This window comes from Suillus plorans (assembly GCF_016647745.1).
Source record: "Suillus plorans strain S12 chromosome Unknown HD556scaffold_2, whole genome shotgun sequence".
Taxonomy (NCBI): Eukaryota; Fungi; Basidiomycota; class Agaricomycetes; order Boletales; family Suillaceae; genus Suillus; species Suillus plorans.
The window spans coordinates 1564649-1587601 of NW_024537386.1; the positions used below are offsets into that span (position 1 = coordinate 1564649).

The window sequence follows — 22953 nt, forward strand, 5'->3', positions numbered from 1 at the left end:
ACAGGAGTTCCTGCCTTTTCCTGCCTTTGGAGAATCCATTTACCTCCAATCGTATTTATATAGACCTTACATCCTCCCAGTTACCGGCAGGAATAACCCACTTGAGTTTCCGAGACTTACTACTACGACCAAAGGTCCAGCGACGCTCGCTGACCAAGTCCTGTGACGGACAGACAGCTCCGGCTAAACTTGGGGTCACAGTTCCACAATTGCCACAAACTGTTTACATTTTTTGGTCTCTTCATTGTGCTCCGCCTTCTTCGTCTCTCTCTTCCACTTCTCTCGTTTATTTCATATACACTATCTTGTTAATATGGCTGCCAACACTTTGAGGAAGAGAAAAATCGCAGTCCTAGGTTCCCGTTCAGTTGGTATGTTGATCTTTATTCTCGACGTCATCACACTCACCCGCTACTCACGCAACAGGCAAATCTTCTCTTGTCATACAGTTCATCGAGAACCATTTCGTTGATGCATACTATCCAACCATCGAAAGCACCTTTTCGAAAGGTGTAGCTTATAGAGGCATAGAATATGACTGTGACATCATCGACACCGCTGGCCAGGTGTGTATTCATTCTCATCATGGGACTGCGCATCAAGATTAATTTACATTGACAGGACGAGTACTCAATTCTCAATTCTAAACATGCAATTGGTATTCACGGCTACGTCCTCGTCTACTCAGTCACCTCAAGACGATCTTTCGATATGATCAAAATCGTATACGACAAAATCGTTGATTTTTGTGGCAAAAACGACATCCCATGCGTGATCGTTGGCGCTAAAACTGATTTACAGTCGAGGTAGGTCTTCATCCTTCTTTGTAATCGGCCGTCCCACACTTGTGCTTTTTTTTGTCAATGCTCTATTTTCGTGCCTCACAGTCCCAATAGTAGACAGGTGCCTCCAAATGAAGGGGAAGAACTTGCAAAACTCAACAACGCTGCTTGGGTCGAGACTAGCGCGAAGAATAATGTCAACGTCGGTAAGGAATTATCGCGCTTCTCAATAGTTCTCTTCTTTACGCGGCCTTATCACAGGCAAAGTCTTCGAGCTATGTCTTGCGGAGATTGAGAAACGATCACCATCTAGCAAAACGGATCAGCCAGAAGCAAGCAGGTGTCTTATTATGTGATAGACGCGACTCGGCCATCCCTGGTCACCTTGCTGCCATGCTCTCCGGTTACCCAGTCTCCCTTCATACCCTGAGCCACTCGTTTTTTCCTTGCACAAGTATTTCCCTCCGCTCCCTAGGAGTTCTTCATCTTATCCGATTTCTCCTTCGGGTTAGACTGTTTCTATATAATCCGCTACATTGGTCATGTCTCGTCGCGACTTGTACAGTGTGTAAAATAATGGTTTCCCGGGGTCTTTCTGCCTGGTTTTCGACAGTACTAGTAGTGTCTTCCCTGGTGGTTCATAATTCATATTCGTATCTCCACAATGTGTCCATTCCGTGAGACGCTCTGCTCCTATATTCGGTAGGTTAATTCTCATCTTGTTATACGTAAGTGTATATTGATATGAATACAAGTGGCCTTATCATCTACGCCGTGCCATCGCCAAGGAAGCGGGCCTTCGCTTCTCTACCCTTCAACCCAACGGCCTTCACAATCTGGGGATCTCCTGGAACCAGATCGATGGCCTGGTCGCTCCACTCCACGTCCTCGCCTTCAGCATCTAGAATAATTCCTTTTATAGGTTTTTGAGTAGAGAGTTCGACGGATTCGCCGTCGCTGCTGGTTTTGACAGAAAACCCCAGATCTTCGATGGCTGGAAATTTGATGAATTTAAAAGGTTCTGGCCTATAACAGAGTGTCAGGAAACACAAACCCAGAAAACCTCATGTGACCGGGACTCACCAATTGGAATGCCTGCCGAGGACAGTTCCAGATGCGTCGAGGAGACGTGCTGAGACAATGATCGCACGTGGAACTTCGTTCTGCTTTGTGCGCACTGGTTGACCAGGAAGGTCACCCGAGTACAACTCAGTGCTAGAATTGGGAGCGAGCACAATGTCCTTGGAGAACTGCATCGTCCAGGAGGAGTAAAGGTCGAAGCAAGTGACTTCGAGCTTGGCCTTCTTCTCTGATAGAGCGCCGTTCGTACCCCAGACCTCAAGAACTGTTGTAATTGTGAACTGGGCAGCTGATAAATCATTCGCAAATGTCTTCTGTTCCTTACGCGTCATCCCGATCGTGTACTGACGCAGTTCGCGTGAGATAGCGAAATACGCTGGTTTGGGACGCATGAAGTAATCGACAATTGCCCATGACGTGGTCGGCCAGCAGTCATTAATCTGGTTGCTGTTAACTTGAGAACCCGATGTTTGTCCGATAACTCACCTGCCACACGAGAGCACCAGCGGTGTGCTCCCGACCCTTTCCACGCCAGTTTCTCCGCCAGAGACGGTAAGCAGATGCAAGCGTCTCAGCTTGCATGATTTGTGTGTAATACACATAACTGAACAAGATTCAATTAAATCATGCTAACCCCGTGGTGACAGCTACTAACCTGTCCATGTCGAAGGCATGCTTGAAGTTTTCCACGAGGTAAAGCTAGAAAAAAGGTAGTGTGGCTCTAAATGTCATAATAAATGGTATCCTACCTCCAACCGACGTTCGAAGCCATCGGCCTTGTTATGGTTGTTGTTGACGCTGAGGGGACTTTCAGCATGATGTACGGTGAAGTACAATTCGCTTACCGAGATTGAGGATATCGTTCTGATTTGTCACCAGCAAGCCAATAATCAACTGTGCGAATGTTTGGGTATCCCTCCCTGGCGAAGCATGAGAAATCGTGGGTACCAGCAGGGTCAGAACTGCTTACATTCCGAATTCAGATACGAAGCGACCAGCGAGTAAATCCCAATTGTGCCACGGCTCTTGAGACCCATGCCATACATTCCCTGAAGGCTCATTGGAATCACAACATATATCACTGAACTTGTTCACCTACACTGGTGAAGGTCCCCGAGTGTTTTATCTGTGGTCACTGTACCCGGGGCGCTATAAGGAGAACTGCGGTGGTAGTGAATATTGCAGAATTTTTGGACGATGGATGGCAGTGTCCGCTCATATATGTGCCGAGCGGGGAACTTGGTCTTTCGGAAGTCCGAAGTTTCATCAGAGTAATCCACGATATTTATTGACTCTGCAAGCTGGTAATCCTCGTTGTTTCCGGCTGTGAAAAAAGTTAAGAGGGAGAAACACTTCACGAAAGTTTCTACTTACCAAAGATAACGACAGATGGGTGGTGTCTCAATCGCTTGACGTTCTGTTCCGCCTCAAGTTCGACGAGTTTCAGGAAAGAATCATATGCCGGGTACTAGAATACCTTTGAGCCTCAAATAACAGAGCAACAACAGTAACTCACTTGACCGCAGCCAAACATAAAGTCCTGCCAGACAAGAACTGCAATAGGATATGAAAAACGGACTACCGAGTTGAACAAAACCTTACTTCCAAGTTCTAATGGAAGGAAGGTTGTGAGTCAAGTGCGCGAGGGCTAAGATGGTAGTGCTCACCATCGCAAATATCGTAGAAAACATCGTGTTCATAGATGCCCCCTCCCCAGACACGAATCATATTCTGATTACCATCCACGAGAAGTCGAAGCCATGCACGGTACCTTGCCGGAGTAAGGCTGTAGTAAATTTAGTCAAAAAATGCTTTAATAAAGGTAGTGTCATACTAACGTAGTGAGGAAAGAGTCGGCAGGAATCCAGTTAGAGCCTATGGACATGGTTTCACTTTGCATTCTCTCAAGAAAAGGGCATTATTTACCACCACAAAAAATCCTGATGTTGTTGACTTCGAACAAAAAAGTGAGGCCTTCCTGATCAACAAGAGGCTCCTGGACAACTCGAACACGACGGAACGATACTCTCTGAGTTTTCGTGTCCAGAGTGTTTCCTTCCTGAAGCCATGTGTTAGGCCATATGATGTACATAGGGAAGGATCCCTCTCACCGAGTCAGAAATAGTCACCTCGACTGTATACAGAGGTTGCTTTCCAAATCCAACTGGATACCACAATTCGAGCACTCCAGGCGAGAAGCGGAACTCAGCGCGAGCACTCCCAGAACCAACTTTTATATTGCTCTCCGAGAGGATCACAGAATTCTGTGCACTTTTCAGCACCACAGATGCCAACCCACCGGAAATCTTCTCAGACAGCGTCAAGTCAACAGTGACCCCTACGTCCAGAGCCTCCGATACATCACTTCTGACGTCAACATCCGTGAGGTAGACGTTGTATGTGTGAAGGGTAACAGGCTTCCAAGGGCCAATGGTCATCAGGACTGGCCCCCAGTCCCAACCATAACTTCGGTGCACGTTGACAGCCTTTCCATTAAGATCGACAACAATGCTTACTTGTATTGTGCCTTGCGCACATGCAAACGACTGGAATCGCCGTTCCAAAGATGCAACTTCCCATGGACTTGTTCCAATTCCCTCCCCTGAACAGCTGATGTTCAGAAGTAAGTGTTTAAAATATTGAATTAGCTCACCTTCAGGAACGCACTCGAGAAGCTTATAACGAGTTCATTGGCACCCAGTTTCAAGTATTGTTTAACAGGTGCTCTGTATGCGATAAACTGATTTTTCGTGCTGAGTAGCAATCAATATCAGAGGACGAGACAGAGACAGATCAAAGCGTGCTGACTCCAAGATTTTATGACCATTCTATGTCAAAGTATCATGTTAGCACGCGGGTTGCCTTCATGTGGGGTGACAAAATTTATGTAACGTACAAATTCCACACTTGCGAACGTATCAAGACCGTCGAAAACAAGGTCAACGTTGACGGCTGCAAGTTCTCTCGCAGAAACTTCAAAGGTATTCTTGAAAGCCCAGTCGGACTCTCCGACCCCTGTTAGTTACAAACCTCAGTGAGCCCCTGAAACACAATGAAGACCACTGGGGGCGCACATTGAACCTCCCATTCATTGAGACCTAGAAACTGCGGAATCATGATGAGTCGAGTTAGTCGATGTGATGTTTGCCATGATCGGACACACTGGATCTGGAATACGCTCTGCCTTCAAAAGCTCGACGTGTACGGTGGTTGGGAACTGCGATACCGCCAACCATTCGCCGTTCTTCGTGCCACGTCCGCCGCCTACTTGGGTGAAAGACCAATCTTGTGTCAAAGATCTAATGGTGCTCATAGTCAAGGTGGTAGTAACGAAGGAATTAATTCTCTACGATAGAGCAACTATAAATCCTACGACATGGGGACAATCGAGGTCACCTGTATCTTAATCCTGAATAGATCACACTGGTTCACGGCATGGGGCATTCCGATATTTCTCCGGGACGATAGAGATCACGTGACTTCAAAACCTGTTAACGCTCAAGTACCGTACTTTCGACCGCCATCAGGAAAGAAACATGGCAAGTATTGATACAACGATCAAAGATTAAACGACGACGACTTCTACGCACAAAAGAAAGTAGACTACTACGATGTGGTGTGTAGTTAAAGGTATTGGATATTAGCCTGCTCACGATAACATTAATCACAGCAGATATCTGAAATCCTTCGACAACCCTCCTTCTATCTTCTTTGCTTCGATCTCCTGATTCAACCGCATCAAGTGTTGCCTAAATATCCACGACATTATGATGCAAAGCGCACCGCTTCCTATACAGATAGCATACGAGTTCCAATACGAAGGGCCCCATGACTTTGGCCAGACGTAGCTGATTTATCCGAAAGTGCGCATGAGATTTTTGAACAGTAAAAAGACCCGGAAGTTGAATACTCACGAACCAACAATATTTCCTAACGATGAGAATGCGTTGATGAATGCAAGCGCTACGGCCCTCTTGGATGTCGGATGGGGAATGGAGTTGCTAGCCCATGCCCAGTACACGACAAACGCCGTGTAAGACTGAGCCATCAGGAACCTGCCAAACAGTTTCAGTCGGTCAAAGAATAGAATAAGAAAGAAAACATTACAATGAGAGGTATCTAACTGCGGTGTTCATAGTCGCCATGGCCATCATAAACCCCGCGATCCCGACGAGTAAAGGTACCACAATGTGGCCAAAACGTTCGCCTGTTGCATCAGAATGTCTCCACATGATGTCAGTAGGACTCAGACAGGGAGCAGAAGATAGCCTACCTTGACGCCAAAAATGCTACACGTGTTGCAAACAGCCAAGGTGGGGAGCAAAGCAACAGTGACACAGTCGAACTGTAGCCCAGTGTTGCACTCAACGTTGGAAAAAAGGCGTTGAATGATAGCAAGACATTCAGCGCCGCCATCGCAAGTGCAAGCCACCAGACCTTCCAATCTGAGAATGCCTGCTTTAGACCCGATTCCCCACCTTTGGAAAACTCAGTTTCATCATCTTCACCGACATCTTCCTCCATTCGCAATTGAGCAAGAGCCTGTTCTTCCGTTGTGAGCCAGGAACACGTTGTGGCAGTGGTAGGGAAGTCGGGAAGGATGAATATAGCGCATATTGCAACGCAAATTGTCATAGAACCTTCGATATAAAACAACCATCTTACGAGTGTCGCTAAACACCAGGTCGACAAAAGACCAAGACCACCCACCTCCACGCTGCGAAGCCCATAATTCCGTCCATGCCGTCCAGAATGGCTGATGCCAGGAGTGACCCAAATGCATTACTGATCATAATACCTATACCACCAACGTTGGGTGCATCAAAATTTATATGGGAAGGGACTGACCACAGCTTAGTATTGCTGTTCGTTGGCCGAGCTCTCTTCGCTTGTACCTGAGCGATATCAGTGTGAAGAAAAGATGCCTCCTTTCGTTTCAGTTACTCACCATTTAGATAGTAGAAATAAAGCACCAGGAAAGAATGCGGCCTCGACGAATCCCAGGAAAAACCGAGTGCACAAAGCTCCAAGGAAGCTTCAGAATTTCTTCAGTTTGTGTGTAGCCCAAAAGCTAGAAACGCACCCCTTCGTTGTTCCTGTTTTTGAATCAATATCAACCATCTTCATGCTCAGGCATTGAACTGACCCGTTAGAACTGATATGAAACCCCATATGGCCATGCATGTCGGCAGATATATGGAAGGCCTCCCTATCTTGTTCAAGTACATATTCCTTCGTCTTCGTCAACATTGCATTAAGAAGAGTCCTCAAGTCACATACGATGGGACCTGCATTAGTGTGTAGCCGACGTAAAGAATACTTAATATGGTATTGAATTGTTGTCCTTCTAAGTGAAGATCGTCCTCGAAGCCGCGTAATCTAGCTGCACTGTTACGTGACGAGCAGAACTGCAATTTCAGCTATGGTACAAAGATCGGCATAAAATGTGAACCCACGCTGCATTATTGCGATCGATCTGCAGTCGTTAGATTATGGGCCAAAGTCAGTAGGTACTGACTCGGCTCACATAGTTTAAGACATAAATGAGGACGAGGATGGACATCCTGAGGTCGACTTTACGAAGCAGACTTTGTTCCACACGCTGTCTGTCCGGAAACTCGTCGTGAGTGGCATTCGGTGAGGCGATATCACTGTCCAGGCTGCCCTCGCGTGCAGTATCAATACCATCTTCACATGCTTTACTGGAGGGTCAATATTGGCACCGTTTGACAATATTCCTGTTGAACTCACGCAAACGTTCGTATGCAATCCCGCGAGAAGTTCTGCTCGACATACTTGAAATGGTCCTGGATAAAGAGTAAGTAAGAATGGCCTGAGAAATTACAATGCATGACGCTAACTTTGTCCCTGGATGTCCCAGACAACGAGGCATGTACTAATTCAACTTGAAGCAACGTTATAGATATCTCTGGGAGAGGTTCTGACATATTCTCGTAGGATTGACCGTTCTGGACATCCAGGCTATCGTAGCACTCTCATTGAACGAGCCGTTCCGAGCTTAGTAGCTAGTAGGACGCCGAACTCAGTATTTCAAATATGACTTCCAAAATTACATAATCGGATGTAGATACCATATTTAGCTTACACGAGGGTCAACTTTCCAGAAAAATATTATTTCCCAGGGGGTTGCCTTCTTTCTTTGGCAAAACAAGTTCCCGTAACAACGTCATGTGTATGGAGGAGCGGTCCGACGAGGCATCTTCCGTTAATGACTATCACAACTTGGTTTTCTTTGGATTAATCACTTAGGTCTATATATTACACACATGTTTTCAAGTTGTAGCTCCTGCGACGTTCGCTGTGGTTTCTCTTCTCTTCTTTCCTTCATTTTATTGTGGTATGAACCGTACATCTATATATATGCACCGCCCACTGTTTCCCAGCAGCCCCAGTCGAACAGCAAGTACTACAAGAGATATCGAAACCCTTTGGGCAACCCTAGAGCATCCTCTTCGGCCTCAGCAGCTTCATTGCACCGAGAAAGGTGCTTTCTAAATGCCCAGCACATCGCAATAGATATGGTGCTTGTCAGGATACAAATGAGATATGAATTTGCGTATGAAGGTCCCCAACTGGATGGCCAGAAGTACCTGCGATGGTGTGAGTGGGAGTACAGAGTCACGAGCTAGTTGTCAACTCACGATGAACCAATGTTGCCAAACGTCGCCATCGAGTTGATAAATGCGATGGCTGCAGCGCGTTTCGACCGCGATTGTGAAAAGGTATTCAATACCCAAGTCAAAAAGACAACATAGGCAACTGAGGATTGAGTCATAAAGAATCTTCACGAAACCAATTAGCCCGCAAAATTGCAGAACGAAGACTGGAAGGTTCGTACAGTGACAGATATCGAACGGCCGTATTCATGGTAGACATGGCAATCATAAACCCGACGATGCCAACGACTAGCGGACCAGTGATATGCCAGAAGCGATCGCCAGTTACATCGGAGTGCCTTATCTATCGTTAAGTTGACTTTCGATCCTGTCGTGTAAAGACTAACCTGGCCACAAAAAATGAGGTCGCAGTCCCAACAATCCACGGAGGTGCGCAGAACAAGAGGCTGATAGTCGCGTTGTAACCCATGGTAGCAGATAGCGTGGGGAAAAAATTGCCGAATGATAAAGAAGCGATCATGAAACTAAGTGCGACCCCAAGCCACCATACTTTCCAATCCATAAGAGCTTCGGAAAGACCAGAAAAGCCCTCTATAGGCTTGCCTTTGTCCTCATTTCCGGCTGCAGTGTCCTCCTCCATCCGTCGTTTCGCTAGTGTTTGCTCATCAGGCGACAGCCAGACGCTCGGAGTTGAAGGAAAGTCTGGTAAAATCCAGATTGCACACACTGCAACTATGATGGTCAAAGTGCCCTCCACAAGGAAAAGCCACCTGCAGCATCTAAGTCAGCGTTACTTCTGGGGGAGCACAAATCTTGCTTCAGACCTCCAAGCTGTGAACCCTAGTGTACCATCTAGGCCTGCCAAAATCCCTGACGCTATAAGGGCACTGAAAGCATTACTGACTGAGCTCCCGCACGTAAGAAGCGCCGTGCGTAAACCTAGTTCGTTGCGTTTGTACCTAAAGAGATTTCAATATACAAAATTAGGAGGGTATATCACAACTATACCATCGCGAAAGAAGGAATACAGCTCCGGGAAAGAATGCTGCCTCGACAAATCCAAGTAGGAAGCGCAAGATCAGAGCTGCATGATACCTGAAGTAAAGTTAACTCGAGAGTGGACAGCACTGCAAGAGTGATAGATACTGACGTTCGTACCGCACCTTCCACGACCCTCGTTAGGTGATGTTGATCAAAAGAAAAATGTACACACCAGTGAACAAAGTGATGGTACCCCATATTGCCATGCAGCTTGAGAGGTATAACGATGGCCTTTTCATGCGATCTAAGAAAATGTTGCTTGTGAATTCTCGAGGATGCTGCACAGGCATGACAGGGTAGCACATACGAAGGAGCTTGCATCAACATGTACCCCACATAGAGGATGCTAATGAGTGTATTGAACTGATTCCCCTTCATGTTGAGGTCCTCCTCCAAACCACGCAACCTCGCTGCACTTGCGAACGGGCGGTTGAGCTACACTACTCCAAATGATTTCGAAGCTGGGCTACGTACGCTGCATTACTACGGTCCATCTATTATGTAGAAGTTTTAAGCAGTAGCGGGAATACCAAGTGCACCACTCACATAGTTCATAATGTATATCAGAACCAGGAATGCTACTCGAAGGTCCAGCTTACGGAGAAGCTTCCTCTCCACGACAAGTCTGCTCTGCTCATCGATGCATGGGAGTATGGGAGTGTCGTTGCTGTTGCCAGACTCGGAGGCACCGTAGCGCGAATAATTGTCTGCATCGAGCAGGGGACGGTCTGACATTCCTCAGACTTGATCTTCTTTTGATGCGTCGCCAAAAGATTAGCGGGTTAGCACAGATACTAGCGGTCGTGGCGGTACTAGTAAGTAGTAGGGCCAAGTAGGCCAATTTGGCATACCATAATGTACTAGAGCGACGGAGTGATTTTCGCCGTTCCGCCGAATTCAAAGAAGTAACGACCCTTGCTTCGCCTATCAAGGTTTAGTACCACGCCATCGTATGGGTCGATAAGTGATTTGTTGATAGTGCTATTGTTGATAGTGCTATTAAGTAGTAGGCTTTCATTGTGGTCTGAACGGCGGCTGCGAAACGTATCACGGCATCGGCATCCTCGAAACGTACCACGGCTCAATTTCCCTCGACTCCTGGGATTTGCTGATATGATACTCAAAGTACCTCACAAAGCACCAGCACCGATCCTATCCATCTATCGCGATTATGGCAGCAGTAATCACACTATACCCTACAGTGACCCTTCCATCCTACCACAGAATCGTCTCCCCAACCTTGAAGATTCCTACAGATACCCGACGACCAATACCCGTGGGTCTCCTGGCATGTCAACGTGAGCATCTTGGCCTCACACTCAGACATTTCCATCTAAACTGAAGTTCAGGCGACCCGCTCTTGCGCGAACTGGAAACATCGATTATCAGCTGCACGATCTCACAGCCTGCTTCCTTTCCCAGCGTTAAGAAAGGAAAGAAGGCATCGACACCAGCATCGGCCGATCAACCTACACTTGAGGTCATACTGCATGATACTGTCATCTTTCCGGAGGGCGGGGGTCAACCATCAGATACAGGTGTAATCAAGACAGCTGATGGACGTACATGGACGGTGACTCAGGCCAAACGACACGGTGGACATGCAGTTCACTACGTCCGGGTTGATCAAGCTGAAGATGGTCTTGCTTCCCTCACCCCTGGGACCAACATCACTGTTTCTCTCGGAGAGCTCGATTTCGATCGCAGATATGACCATGTACGTACCTGACTTTTTCATCCTAGCAAAATCATCGAACGGAAAACCCAATAGATGTCCATGCACACATCACAGCATCTCCTTTCTGCGGTGCTTGAAAATCGTCTCGATATTCATACCCTTTCTTGGTCGCTCACGGCTGCACCGGCACCCTCTTACGTCGAACTGGCCAGAAGCATGACCACGGAGGAAATCTTGGCCATACAGAGCGAAGCCAACAAACTTGTATTTGAGGGACGGAAAGTCCACGTAGAGGTGCAAGAAATGGATGATAAACCACAACCTGCGGTACCTGTATTAGAAAGTGGTCGTGCCGTAGGCAAAGGCGTCCCGATTGACTACACTGGAGGCATCATGCGAACAGTAATCATTGACGGAGTAGATCGCAACCCGTAGGTTCATCCAATCCTGACGGATTACTTTAGAAGCCTAACATCAACGTTACAGATGCTGCGGCACCCACCTTCCTACCCTTCACAACCTTCAACTTTTCATCATACCCCAAACGGAGGCCCTTTCTAGGTCGGCTACCACGTCTGCTCGCCTGTATTTCCTCGCTGGACCGCGGCTCATCACCTACCTCACATCTACGCACTCCCAACTCACTGCTGCTGCTGCCACGCTCAGCTGTGGCGCTCCGCAAGTCCCAGATCGTATAGGTCAAGTCGTGGATGAGCGGAAAAGAGCTGAGAAGAGAGTCGATGACCTTGAGTTCGAACTTGCAAAACATGTCGCAGGTGACGTTTGGCAAGAAATGAAGTCATCTGAAGCAGCCCTATTTGTCAAACATGTGCACCGGACAGATGATTCTGTCAATCCTCTCGGATTTTTGTCAGCAATAACCACTGCTTTCGCAAATATCATCCCAGCAGAGCAACCGTTCGTGCTGGTATTTTCGTCTTCTCCGTCGTCCCAGACAAGCGCAAGCGCAAGCGTGCTGCTAGTCTTCGGGTCAGACGAGAAATATGTCAAGCTGGCTGGGGACTTGCTCAAAGGCAAACTGAACGTCAAAGGAGGAGGTAAGGGCACGAGATGGAGTGGTAAATTTACTGGCGTTTGGAGAGAAGGCCGCGAGGATGCTGTCGTTTCCGGAGTCCTTCAAGGGGTTTCGATGTAGAATCCATACACGCTCTAGAATATTACAAACAAAATCATGTAAAAGAAATTAATGTGCATCCATAAGTTACCTCCAGAAACCTATTTATCGCGTGGAGCCGGATCATCGCAAGTAGCATTTGCATCTACGCTGTTTTCAGCATCAGATGTGCTACATAATTGTTCTATTGCAAGGATATCAGTGTATTTCGATGGATAGGTCGAATAACACACCGCGATTCTCTTGGAACAGACCGTTTATATCCGGCTCGGCATGCTCTTCCTCATCGTCAGACTCATCACCACCATGCAAGTCAACATAACCCCAAATGTCATCCAGGTCTACTTCCATCTCTTCTACCTCAAGTTCGTCGTCGAACTCATCCATCCCGAAAAAGTCGTCTTCTTCATCTTCATCGTCATCGGGAAAGTATTCGTCATCAGACGATTCTGCGTCCGATTCAGTGTACGGTTTTATATCCAGAAAAGGATATCGACACGTTGGACAACTGCCATGCTGCAGATAGGAGTAGATGTTAGCGGAACGCTCGACTCAGTCATTTACCACTACAAGAAAGCACTCACAAAATTTCGTATCCACTCTGATAAGCTGCATGCGATAGTAGCTCAACAGAAAATAATGAAGATTTGATCGAAGATTATCCACGTACTCCTTCCGACAGAACAAGTGGCCACAGCCCACTACCTTTGTCACACCACCTTCAAATTCTCCTTCTCCTTCCTGAGGTATCTCGCCTGAAAGTATAGCATCAAAGGGAGTGAGACATATGGCACAGGATTCGTCCTTTGGAATGGCTGAATTATGCAACACAGGAAGTTCGTCCAAGGCGTCTTTGACATGTTGGAAGAGCGCAAGATGACGCTCGGAGTAGACTGGAATATCTCCGTTGTCGTCCATTGTATTCTTCTGTCTAAAATGTGGAGTCGTCACGTCTTTGTCGACCTCGAGGAGATGATGCTGGTCCCAATCTGATCCCGTCAACAAACACGCGTTACACGCGACATCATCACGTGATGGTAAGGCACCTAGTATTCGCGGAACTGGCAGTCTGGCTAGCACCGCGTGCTAAGTCCTGAAATATTGAAGTACTTCCCATGCAGATAGGCTCAGATGATCAACAAACCAAGTGATAACTCTCAGGTGGCCTCTCTCTGCCGCCCTTGTGACCAGCTCTCCGTTATCGCTTTTGTCCCTTTTGGCAATGTCCCACCCGTCTGAAGTGCTTTAAACATCAAGCACGGAAGACAATCCACTGGTCCGGCTTCCCGCTACTATTGACATGTCAATAAGCCAATATTCATATTCTGCGTCGCTCCCACCCTCAAAGGGGGGTGTGGATCCCGAAGACATCGACCCTGACGCGGAATTCGGTGGTTCAGCGGCACGCAAAGAACTAGAGCGCAAACTCTTGCGGAAACTTGACCTTCGCATGTCGATCCTGGTACTTATCTATATCCTCAATTATGTGAGTGACTTTGTGTCAAAGCGTCTTTTCTCCATCTCACTTTTGTACGTACTAGGTCGATAGAAATAATGCTGGGTACGTCCCTTTCATGCATTCCTGATGTGTCAGTCACGAAGAAAAAGTGCCGCACGCTCCCGAGGGCTCGTCGCCGACCTTCATCTTACTGATCAGCAATTTGCGACGTTGTTGTCCATTCTCTACGTCGGATACATTATCATGCAGATCCCGTCTAATATGTTTCTTAACTTCACCGGCAAGCCGTCACTTTATCTGCCTGCTTGTATGGCCGTTTGGGGTATGATATCAGCACTGACTGGAATTACGACCAAGTATGACGCATTTTCTGTGACTGAAAAATAATTAACCAGTCACTTTTAATAGTTTTACCGGAGCCGTCATAACGCGTTTCTTTCTAGGCTTCGTAGAAGCAGCCTTTTTCCCTGGTTCCCTATTTTTAATTTCGAAGTGGTTCGTGAGCAATCGATCTTATCAGTGGACAGCCTCACATTTTATATACAGGTACAAGAGAACAGAGATAGGTTTCAGAACCGCAATTCTCTACTGGTAAGGGTGCCAATCTGCGGAAAGATCTTTCCATTACTAGGAACATTGCAGCGGAAACATCATTAGCAATGCCTTTGGGGCACTCCTCGCATCGGGTATTCTTGGTGGCATGAACAATGTCCTCGGACACGCTGCATGGAGGTATTTCAATCAAGTTGTTTTTGTCGAGGGAAAGTCTGAAACTTGCTTTTGAGGTGGCTTTTCTACCTCGAAGGAGCTCTTACTGTCTTTGTCGCAATCTGTGCCATCTTTATTTTGCCAGACTTTCCGTCAACAACGAAGTGGCTTTCTGATGATGAGCGTCGACTTGCATTGAGGCGTATGGAAGAGGATGCAGGTGTCGGTGACCAGAAAGAAACCGAGCAGGGTGGCCTTACTCACGGTCTCTACCTCGCTGTTACCGACTGGACAGTGTGGTGGTTTGCAATGGCAGTGAACGCAATAGTGGTATCATTATCCTTCAATGCGTACTTCCCCACTCTTAGCGCGACACTTGGGTATAACCCAACAGTGTCACTTCTCCTTGTTGCCCCTCCGTTCGTCTTTGCTGTCATTGTCACATTCTGTTTGTGCAGGTAAGCTTTCATAATGCGATCTAGGAACTGATGATGAAGAACTCCCCAGGCACTCTGATTACAAGCAAGAACGCTTCTACCACATTATCGGTTCATGGATTGCCGGTATTATTGGGTTCATTATTGCAATAAGCACCATGAACACGGCAGCCCGATACGTGTCCCTGTAAGCTAGGATCTCGATTTGGGGGCGTGTCGTTGATTGTACCCAGGTTCCTCATGGCGCAGACGTATGCAGGACTCGTTGTGATGCTCGCATGGATGAATAACTCGTTTCCTCGACCGCCATCAAAGCGTGCGGTATGTGTGGCGATCATCAACGGATTTTCGCAACTTGGCAATGTTGCAGGCTCGTGAGTACAACCCACCTATCAACGTGGGATTCATTGATGAAGCCGGTTGCAGGTATATTTGGCCTTTAAGTTGGGGCCCTACCTATCGATACTCCTACGGTATCTGCATTGCAGCTAGCGGTACCGCGATTATAATGGCCTGGATTTTTAAACAGCATCTTATATCATTAAATGAGAAACTGGAGCGTGAAGAGCAGGAGAAAGGGATCAAGGAAAAAGGATTCCGATACCTTCTGTGATTGATCGCGAGGTGATCTACAACTTTTAGGCGACAGACACGAAATGCCATTACCATGACTTGCACTGTGGATATTATGAGCCTTGAGGCCTAAGGAGCAATCAATTTGGAAACGTTGTTGCCTGCAGTCGGATGGCCCACGATATCGGCTATGATATGCTATTAGCGGAAGGGGCTGGTTGTGCAGCAACAAAATCGGTTGTGATTGGATGTGAATAGTTTGACAGACGAATGTTGTTGACAGTGGGAGATCAAAACTTAACGATAAGAACTAAACATTGTTCGGACTGGCAATTAAATAAATCAATATAGGTCACGCGCGCTGGCAGCACCTAAGCTCAGTACTCCCATCATCGCAGTAAACAGTGAACCTCCTTCAGTTAGCCTTTCAACTTCAAGTCTGTTTTTTGTGAGCTAGATTTAACTAGCTCGTTAATTCGAGCCCGTGTAAGCTGCGCAGCTCAGCAATGAACTCTCTAACATATATCTCACGTCAATTCGATGTATTCGCATCACCACGAACTCCCCCGTCGACCCCCGTAGACGATAAGACCTCCTTTCTTCGTAGGGCCTCGTCCATTCGCAGAGGATCACATTCTGGTACTTCCTTCAAGCGTACGAATTCATGGGCAAATAAGTCGCTCCAGCAGCCTCATGGCTCGGACTCACAGAACCCTCCAAGACCGAAGCGCTCATATTCCTCTCCTTCAGGCTTCTTACCCATACCAATTTTGAGGCCATTCTCTCCTTCACCTCCAACAGAGGCTACCATAATACACTCCAAGTCCACGTTCAGAGTAAGAAGCGCTCTCAGGCGGCTGTTCCTTGTTCGAGCCTTTGTTCTCGTTTGGAACACCCTCTGCGCTACATGGGCGCAGGTGACGCCAGGAGAGATCGAAACCAAGGAGAAAGAGGTTCTGGTCGACGAAAAGCCCCTGGGCGAGGCTACTGATGTATTGTTACCTGAAACACAACCGTCACTGCCATCAATTCCGTCCCCATCATCCCCAGATGTTCCATCTCACGTCCTTCAAGTCATCTTTGCCAAACCAGATATCGCCACTTTACCCACACCGCCGCCTTCCCCAGGCCCTTCGCTTCCACCCTATCCACACTCGCCTAGAATCCCTGCGACCACCGTAACAGATACCGCATCAAGATCACCGACACCCATTTTGACCACTACGCATAAGACACCGTTCCATTTACCAAAGACTCTTGTTCTTGATCTCGATGAAACTCTTATACATTCGACGTCCAAACCAATCGGTCATCTCTCTAGTAGCTCTGGGCTTCTCGGTTTCGGACGCAGGAATAAGGGACACACAGTCGAAGTAGTCTTGGGTGGCCGGAGCACCCTTTATCACGTATACAAGAGACCGTTTGTTGACTACTTCCTTCGCAAGGTTAGTTTGCGCACCACTGTCGTCAAGCTATTAGAGCCTGACTAGCGGTTGTCAGGTTTCTGCTTGGTACACACTCGTTGTCTTCACTGCTTCTATGCAAGAGTATGCCGACCCAGTCATTGACTGGTTAGACGCTGGACGTGGCATTCTTGCGCGCCGTTTATTCCGAGAGGTAAGTTTTGTGATTTCTTTACGATATCTGTCTCCTCACCACCGCGTTGTCACACTTGTTCAGTCTTGCACCCAACTTCCTAATGGATCCTATATCAAGGATCTGTCCGTAGTAGAACAGGATCTCGCTCGTGTCTGTCTGATCGATAACTCGCCGGTTAGTTACCGTGGCAATGAAGGTACGCACACTTCCATCTTGACAGATCACAATATAAATGTGCTCTCGTAACAGCAAATGGTATACCCATAGAGGGTTGGACACATGACCCACTTGACGAAGCCCTACTCGATTTGTTGCCCATCCTGGATTCGCTGCGTTTCACGGGGGATGTACGGAGGGTATTAGGCATTCGCGGGTTCTCATAATCTCTCCCTTGGACCATCCTCAACTGACTTTTTACCTCATGGTTTCAAGTTCAATATTGCCGCACCCCATCATTCTGCATGTCACAATTAGCATTTTGCACGCACGTCTTGCTGCATATCGAGCTCATAACTTAATACAGCCAGCTTTGTTACATAACTTAATATACTGCTTATCCTGTACACTATCTCAATTTCACAAGAACACAACCAGAGCCAACAGGGAAATCCTGAACAATCATATGTTGCAAGAGGCTATTATGAGAAGGGGCTTGGATATATGTATAAAGTCAGATGGGTACCCGGTGAACAGATCGACCGGGATGCAGTAGGGGAAAGGGAACTCTAGGCTCTAGCTATCACATTGCTAGTGCGGCCTGCAGTTCCCTCAACTGAGCCTCCTCGTCGTCCTCCACTGCCACAGTAGCTGCGTAAGAGGTTAGCTGATTGGACGTGAAGTTGATTTGAGGCATCTTACGTCGCTCTTCCACCCGACGAGCTCCTGCAGGAATGTGCAAAGGAACATGCTCTGCTCCAGCAAGGCGTTCATCGAGTGTCTCTTGCTCAAGGTCCGCGAGCTCTGCCTTGAGGTCATCCTAATTAAATCATCAGCACAAAGGCAGCCATCAAGTCAGGAGATAGACTCACCTCGTCTGCCTCCGTACCAGTAGGATATGATAGAGCTTCTGCGATTTCAGTAGCAATCTCTCTCTGTTCCGTGATCTTAGACATGGTCGAGTCGACCTTATCCATGGTCCTACGAGAATCAATATCACCGCTATACGTGTGATCAGCAACGTAAGGAGAATACGCACATGTTACCATGGATCGACGCCAGCACGTCTGAAGCCTTCTTCATAGCAGCCATCGTCTCCGCATTCAGATTCGCAGACTCTAGTGTGTTGATTTGTAGTTCTAGCTGCAGTCGTTGACCCGCTAATCGATCCATCTCCGATTCGCTCGCCTTCTTCCGCCGCAGAGCCTGCGTAGCCACTGTGCATTGTGTGTAGAGGATGTGCGTCGACGGTAGAGTGCGAACGTACCAGCCTTGTTTGAAACAGCATTTGCCTTTGCTTTCTTGAGTTCCTCGTCAATCTTCTTCTGTAGGTGCTCCTCCTTCTTCTCTATCATCTGTAGTTGCTGCCTTAGCCCTACGATGGCGTCTCGTGCTGCCTGTTTCGTATCTCGCCTCCCTCCAAAGTAAGACATAATGCCAGCCATCATGGTTTAAGTACAGAAGCAGATCAAAGCAAAAGAGATGCGCGCGGGACAAAGGGTAGAGCTGGCACAAGTGCTATACTATTACTGCCGCTGCGGGCTAGCTCTGACCAGCAAGTACTGATAACCGAATAAGGCAATTCGCCTCCTCATTGCGCTCTTAGTCATCACAAGGAAAAGTATCCAAAATGTTGAATTGTATGGTAGTTGAGTCCAGAAATGTCTAGATATGCAAAGGCTGACGTGTAGCAATTAAATCATCGATGACAGAATACCGCGCCCATGCGTCCAACGTACTAAATCATTGATTCTTCTTGTCTTCCTCGCTGCGGACGCATCATCAGTTTGGATGGAATACATGCGTTTGGAAACCTCACCTTTCGTCATCGCTGCGGTCGTCCGAGGCACCTTGACCGCTGATCACGCGCCATGCGACGCGACAAATCATCCAGAACCAGACGATTTGGATGATCTGGAAGGATTTAGCAGTTACGAACGTTGATAGGACTTCTGACACTCACCTGTAGTGCCACCAGCAAATAGACAAAGGTATTATAAGTCCTCTCAGAGTAATAATATCCCAATTCTGGCACCCAGCCCACAGAGATCAACCGCGGGCCATCGAACCAGGCCGACTTTATGACAATCACGAATAGAACGTGACGTGCCACAAACCATGATAAAAGAAACCAAGTGAAAGTGATATCGCAAAGGGTATATAAACCAATGTACCGAAACATTTTGGCGATCTATTAGGGGATGACTAATTGGGTCTGCATTATTAAAGAGTAGGGAGAGCAACTTACTGGGAGAAAGATATCATTCCAGTCCATCAATACCATGATGAGGCATCCGATACGGGTGAAATTGCAGAAGTAGCTCATGACCATGAGGAAAATGGTGAGGACATGGTGAGTCATCATTTGCACATGATCTTTCCTGCGAGCCTCGGCATTGAGAATGAGTATTTGATGGAGGTAGAAGGCGGTCTGGGTGAGATAGTAAAGCTTCAGAGGTCCAGCAAGGGGACTATGGGGGTAATTCAACCACAACTCCGTCGGTTTTAAGGCTTGAGTAGGAAGGTTTCGGTGAACATACTGGAATTAAGGTTAGACATGACACGTCAGCTGCATAAAACCACGCACAAAGCCAAATAACCATTGGAGTGTGTAGTAGATGGCCGACCAGCCTTGCTCTGCGAACCTCAGAACGCTGCGATGAATTTTGCGAGATTCGCGCGCAGACATTACGCCTTTTGGCTTGGAATCATTATTGGCATGCCCAGCATGTCCATTTCCATTTGTGATGCCATTTTTGTTGCCGTTCTGTTGTACGTGGCAGGAATTAGAACGCTTCCAAGCGCGGGTGAGTTTCCACCTAGCGAAAGGCTCCAATACGAAGATGCGGACTACGTCGCGCAGAACAGCCATGACAGCAATGCAAGTTATTATGAAGCAGCCATCTAGTACGCCAGTCTTGTAGTATGCGGAATGGTGAAATGAGTCGGGGTTGACGGGTGGAGGAGTTGGGTATGAAAGCGAAACGAATGGAACAAGGTAAGATGGTAGCCACTCAACGGCATGATGGGCGTTCATCGGTAGACGCGTCGGAAGAGGTTCAAGTCAGCAGAAGGTCGTCAAAAATTTCATGAACAGGGTGGGCAGCGTGCGATGATGCGTTTTGTGCCTGTTTGTTAAGTCTTACGTTTGATAACGGAAAACGCGACTACAAACTAGCAAAGCTCTTGCGAAGCTAGAGAAATGATCCTAGACCGTGTTAGTGAAGACCTGAAAGACTTGAGAATGAAATCAAACTGAAATGAGGTCTAATATATAAATCATCAAAGTAAGTAAATCGCGTTACCTCAACTCGTGAGAATATAATACCTTTTTAGGATAACAACTATCATCCTCGATGAACGCGACTTCAATGAACAGTCAGGCTCGCAGTAATCATGTCTACTCAACCAATTCCTACTCTCTACATCAACAATCTTAATGATAAAATCAACAAGGATGAAATGCGTACTCAACTATACGCCCTTTTCACCACATTCGGCAAGGTTATCGATGTTATCGCGTCAAAAGGTCCAAAAATGAGGGGTCAGGCATTCCTCGTCTTCACCGATTTGGCATCCGCAACTACCGCCATGAGAGCCTGCGAGGGTATGGTGTTTTATGACAAGCCAATGGTAACCTTAAACTTGACTTTCTATGAGAGAATTAAACCAAATTCACTTATGCAGCGCATCACCTATGCGAAATCTAAATCATATGCTACTTCGCGAAGGGAAGATCCCACCTTCGTCGCTCCAACATCTGTTCATGCAAACCCGGATCTCGCTATGCTTGCAAAAGTTACTGTTTCAACTACTGATAAGCGTCGGCGCGACGAGGAATTGGCAGATGGGCAACCAAAGTCCAAACGCGAAAAGTCAGAGGACGACAGTGATGGTGAAGAAATGGAGATTGATGAAGATGAGGAACCCGCTCCACAACTCAAACCTCTAGGTACGTCTTAATATGAACAATTTTCATATGATTTCAATCGTCATTCTTCCCAAAGACACCATTCCCCCGCCTACACAACATCCATCTGCAAGATTGTTTTGTACAAATCTTCCTCAAGAGGTCACAGATAGTGTACTCTCTGTATTATTTCAACAGTGGGCCTCATTCCCTTTTTATCCAAGTCATTCACGAATATTGCAAATAGGTACAAGGGTTTTCAATCAACACACGTCGCCCAGTCACCAACTCCAAATGCTGCTGGCGCAAGCGTGAAGATAGCACAAGTTTTCTTCGACTCCCCCGAGCTCGCATCAACCGCAAAAGATGCGCTAGATGGCTTCACACTAAAAAAGGGCTGGAAGATGTCTGTAGCCTATATTTAATACAGTTGTAGGTCGTACCCGTGAAAATTTGTACTAATTTTTAATATTCTCATGCACCTGCTCATGCTGCAAGGTACAAGTGATCATTTGAAAGACCGTTTTCAGAACGACTCTACTTCCACTTATTTCTGCAAGGCTTGGAGAATGGCCTCGCCGATGGGATGAGCTGAAGCCGGATTTTGCCCTGTGATTAGGTTACCAGCGACGACGACCTTGGGCTGGAATAAAAGTGGATTAGATAACATACGGGCAAAGTCAAGCATAATACTGACCCCCCAAGGTTCTGCTGCTTTCTCGTATTTACCCCCAAGACTGGAGATCTTGTCTTCCAACAAGAACGGTATATCCTGTATTCGAAACACGTCTGCAAAAGTACCAAACGCTGGCTAAGTGATACTCGCCTTCACTTTGTCGACCTGCTCCTCCTCGACATTTGAAAAGCCAGTGAAAGCTTTGCCAGCAAAGATGGATTTGCCAGAATCGTCGGTGGCGCCAACAAGGGCACTGCAACAAAGTGTCAGTAACATTTGTTGTAGAACTCGTTATACTATAGCTGACGCTGGTCCGTGGCAAACAGCGGCGACCAATTTCCCAGTACGGTAGAACTATAAGATCAGATAATCGCTACAGGCCTATCATACAAGAAAGTTGACAGACGTACTTGAGATGCAAGCTTGATATTGACAGGATCCACTGCCAGATCCAAGACAGGACCATGGCCCCCTACATAGAAAATCGCATCGTAATCATCGGGATTAACATCTGAGAGCTTTTTAGTGGCCGAGAGCTTCTTCTGGACCTCGGAATTTTTGAGGAATTTGCCTATGTCGTCCGGGAACGTCTGAAGGTAAGATTTTAGCGAGTACTCATCGATGACCTGGGTTCTAACTGAACACCCACCTGGACGCTGTATTCATCCACAGGTGGATTAGGACCCGCAGGAGAGGCAAAATCGATAGTGAAATGAGGCGCGAGAAGGTAGTAAGGATGAGCGGCTTCAGGAAGGTACCATCCCTGATCAAACGTGGTTAGGGGGCCGATACCAAAAACAAGTGCAAGGCTCTGCTGACCGTGCTGGCACCTGTCAAAGTTTGATTTGCAGATGTGAAAACAAAAAGGATGCGTTTTGTCATGACGTTCAGTGAGTGAGATAGTGGATGTGTGATTTACGGCCGTTGTGACCTTTATATATCTGTGAAATTTCTCCCCGGGCTCCAGTTCAACTTCCGAGTGGAGCGGGGCCCCTCTAGCGGAGCAGGATAACCTTCGCGTGAATTGAAAATTAATATTGAATCGTTAGGCAACTCGTTCGAATCTGCATCAACCTGGGAC

General features: G+C 47.1%; 12 protein-coding genes across 12 annotated transcripts; 5 read left to right on the forward strand and 7 right to left on the reverse strand.

Moving 5' to 3' along the window:
- Window positions 1-313: 313 nt before the first annotated feature.
- HD556DRAFT_1428868 (small GTPase superfamily) lies at window positions 314-1138 on the forward strand (the record flags this gene model as incomplete). Its single annotated transcript, XM_041304760.1, has 5 exons — window positions 314-371; window positions 427-566; window positions 622-806; window positions 897-988; window positions 1044-1138. The coding sequence occupies 5 exons, from the start codon at window positions 314-316 to the stop codon at window positions 1136-1138; spliced, it is 570 nt and encodes a 189-aa protein (XP_041167327.1).
- A 411-nt stretch (window positions 1139-1549) lies between these two features.
- HD556DRAFT_1436794 (glycoside hydrolase family 2 protein) lies at window positions 1550-5175 on the reverse strand (the record flags this gene model as incomplete). The annotated part of the gene is made up of 21 exons (XM_041305611.1): window positions 1550-1808; window positions 1866-2302; window positions 2349-2466; window positions 2518-2561; window positions 2612-2660; window positions 2708-2782; window positions 2833-2911; window positions 2962-3186; window positions 3237-3330; window positions 3379-3416; window positions 3465-3473; window positions 3530-3648; window positions 3701-3737; window positions 3789-3921; window positions 3974-4328; window positions 4379-4464; window positions 4516-4615; window positions 4671-4690; window positions 4759-4877; window positions 4937-4967; window positions 5026-5175. 21 exons carry the CDS (start codon window positions 5173-5175, stop codon window positions 1550-1552), a joined length of 2577 nt encoding a protein of 858 aa, XP_041167328.1.
- A 228-nt stretch (window positions 5176-5403) lies between these two features.
- Window positions 5404-7899, reverse strand: HD556DRAFT_1324687 (MFS general substrate transporter). The gene is made up of 14 exons (XM_041301486.1): window positions 7724-7899; window positions 7614-7669; window positions 7390-7559; window positions 7319-7338; window positions 7143-7250; window positions 7009-7094; window positions 6946-6958; window positions 6811-6897; window positions 6711-6757; window positions 6573-6660; window positions 6136-6522; window positions 5970-6086; window positions 5777-5917; window positions 5404-5710 (listed from the first exon to the last, which is right to left on the reverse strand). The coding sequence occupies exons 1-14, from the start codon at window positions 7753-7755 to the stop codon at window positions 5527-5529; spliced, it is 1536 nt and encodes a 511-aa protein (XP_041167329.1). The 5' UTR covers window positions 7756-7899; the 3' UTR covers window positions 5404-5526.
- Window positions 7900-8083: 184 nt separating this feature from the next.
- HD556DRAFT_1324715 (MFS general substrate transporter) lies at window positions 8084-10171 on the reverse strand. The gene is made up of 11 exons (XM_041301487.1): window positions 10088-10171; window positions 10016-10035; window positions 9849-9956; window positions 9714-9799; window positions 9651-9663; window positions 9509-9595; window positions 9325-9459; window positions 8887-9270; window positions 8722-8838; window positions 8525-8665; window positions 8084-8473 (listed from the first exon to the last, which is right to left on the reverse strand). The coding sequence occupies exons 1-11, from the start codon at window positions 10094-10096 to the stop codon at window positions 8290-8292; spliced, it is 1284 nt and encodes a 427-aa protein (XP_041167330.1). The 5' UTR covers window positions 10097-10171; the 3' UTR covers window positions 8084-8289.
- A 541-nt stretch (window positions 10172-10712) lies between these two features.
- On the forward strand, window positions 10713-12375 carry HD556DRAFT_1225273 (ThrRS/AlaRS common domain-containing protein; the record flags this gene model as incomplete). The annotated part of the gene is made up of 4 exons (XM_041297001.1): window positions 10713-10839; window positions 10891-11258; window positions 11313-11650; window positions 11706-12375. The coding sequence occupies 4 exons, from the start codon at window positions 10713-10715 to the stop codon at window positions 12373-12375; spliced, it is 1503 nt and encodes a 500-aa protein (XP_041167331.1).
- Window positions 12222-13350, reverse strand: HD556DRAFT_348708 (uncharacterized protein). Its single transcript, XM_041310338.1, has 4 exons — window positions 13025-13350; window positions 12939-12963; window positions 12588-12870; window positions 12222-12538 (listed from the first exon to the last, which is right to left on the reverse strand). The coding sequence occupies exons 1-4, from the start codon at window positions 13270-13272 to the stop codon at window positions 12456-12458; spliced, it is 639 nt and encodes a 212-aa protein (XP_041167332.1). The 5' UTR covers window positions 13273-13350; the 3' UTR covers window positions 12222-12455.
- Window positions 13351-13438: 88 nt separating this feature from the next.
- On the forward strand, window positions 13439-15823 carry HD556DRAFT_1324726 (MFS general substrate transporter). Its single transcript, XM_041301488.1, has 10 exons — window positions 13439-13840; window positions 13896-13915; window positions 13963-14169; window positions 14222-14308; window positions 14360-14404; window positions 14456-14545; window positions 14599-14979; window positions 15029-15145; window positions 15192-15332; window positions 15385-15823. Exons 1-10 carry the CDS (start codon window positions 13655-13657, stop codon window positions 15569-15571), a joined length of 1461 nt encoding a protein of 486 aa, XP_041167333.1. The 5' UTR covers window positions 13439-13654; the 3' UTR covers window positions 15572-15823.
- An 83-nt stretch (window positions 15824-15906) lies between these two features.
- On the forward strand, window positions 15907-17672 carry HD556DRAFT_1324748 (NIF-domain-containing protein). The gene is made up of 4 exons (XM_041301489.1): window positions 15907-16976; window positions 17032-17148; window positions 17212-17326; window positions 17380-17672. Exons 1-4 carry the CDS (start codon window positions 16038-16040, stop codon window positions 17511-17513), a joined length of 1305 nt encoding a protein of 434 aa, XP_041167334.1. The 5' UTR covers window positions 15907-16037; the 3' UTR covers window positions 17514-17672.
- HD556DRAFT_1324752 (Snf7-domain-containing protein) lies at window positions 17673-18839 on the reverse strand. Its single transcript, XM_041301490.1, has 5 exons — window positions 18554-18839; window positions 18326-18503; window positions 18159-18267; window positions 17989-18106; window positions 17673-17937 (listed from the first exon to the last, which is right to left on the reverse strand). Exons 1-5 carry the CDS (start codon window positions 18732-18734, stop codon window positions 17870-17872), a joined length of 654 nt encoding a protein of 217 aa, XP_041167335.1. The 5' UTR covers window positions 18735-18839; the 3' UTR covers window positions 17673-17869.
- A 10-nt stretch (window positions 18840-18849) lies between these two features.
- HD556DRAFT_1324757 (TLC domain-containing protein) lies at window positions 18850-20546 on the reverse strand. The gene is made up of 5 exons (XM_041301491.1): window positions 19874-20546; window positions 19535-19825; window positions 19250-19477; window positions 19106-19200; window positions 18850-19054 (listed from the first exon to the last, which is right to left on the reverse strand). The coding sequence occupies exons 1-5, from the start codon at window positions 20321-20323 to the stop codon at window positions 19030-19032; spliced, it is 1089 nt and encodes a 362-aa protein (XP_041167336.1). The 5' UTR covers window positions 20324-20546; the 3' UTR covers window positions 18850-19029.
- Window positions 20547-20682: 136 nt separating this feature from the next.
- On the forward strand, window positions 20683-21621 carry HD556DRAFT_1224292 (uncharacterized protein; the record flags this gene model as incomplete). The annotated part of the gene is made up of 4 exons (XM_041296947.1): window positions 20683-20919; window positions 20974-21238; window positions 21294-21393; window positions 21444-21621. The coding sequence occupies 4 exons, from the start codon at window positions 20683-20685 to the stop codon at window positions 21619-21621; spliced, it is 780 nt and encodes a 259-aa protein (XP_041167337.1).
- A 122-nt stretch (window positions 21622-21743) lies between these two features.
- HD556DRAFT_1428878 (class I glutamine amidotransferase-like protein) lies at window positions 21744-22754 on the reverse strand (the record flags this gene model as incomplete). Its single annotated transcript, XM_041304761.1, has 7 exons — window positions 21744-21839; window positions 21894-21968; window positions 22023-22125; window positions 22180-22226; window positions 22283-22462; window positions 22522-22635; window positions 22692-22754. The coding sequence occupies 7 exons, from the start codon at window positions 22752-22754 to the stop codon at window positions 21744-21746; spliced, it is 678 nt and encodes a 225-aa protein (XP_041167338.1).
- Between the last annotated feature and the right edge of the window lie 199 nt (window positions 22755-22953).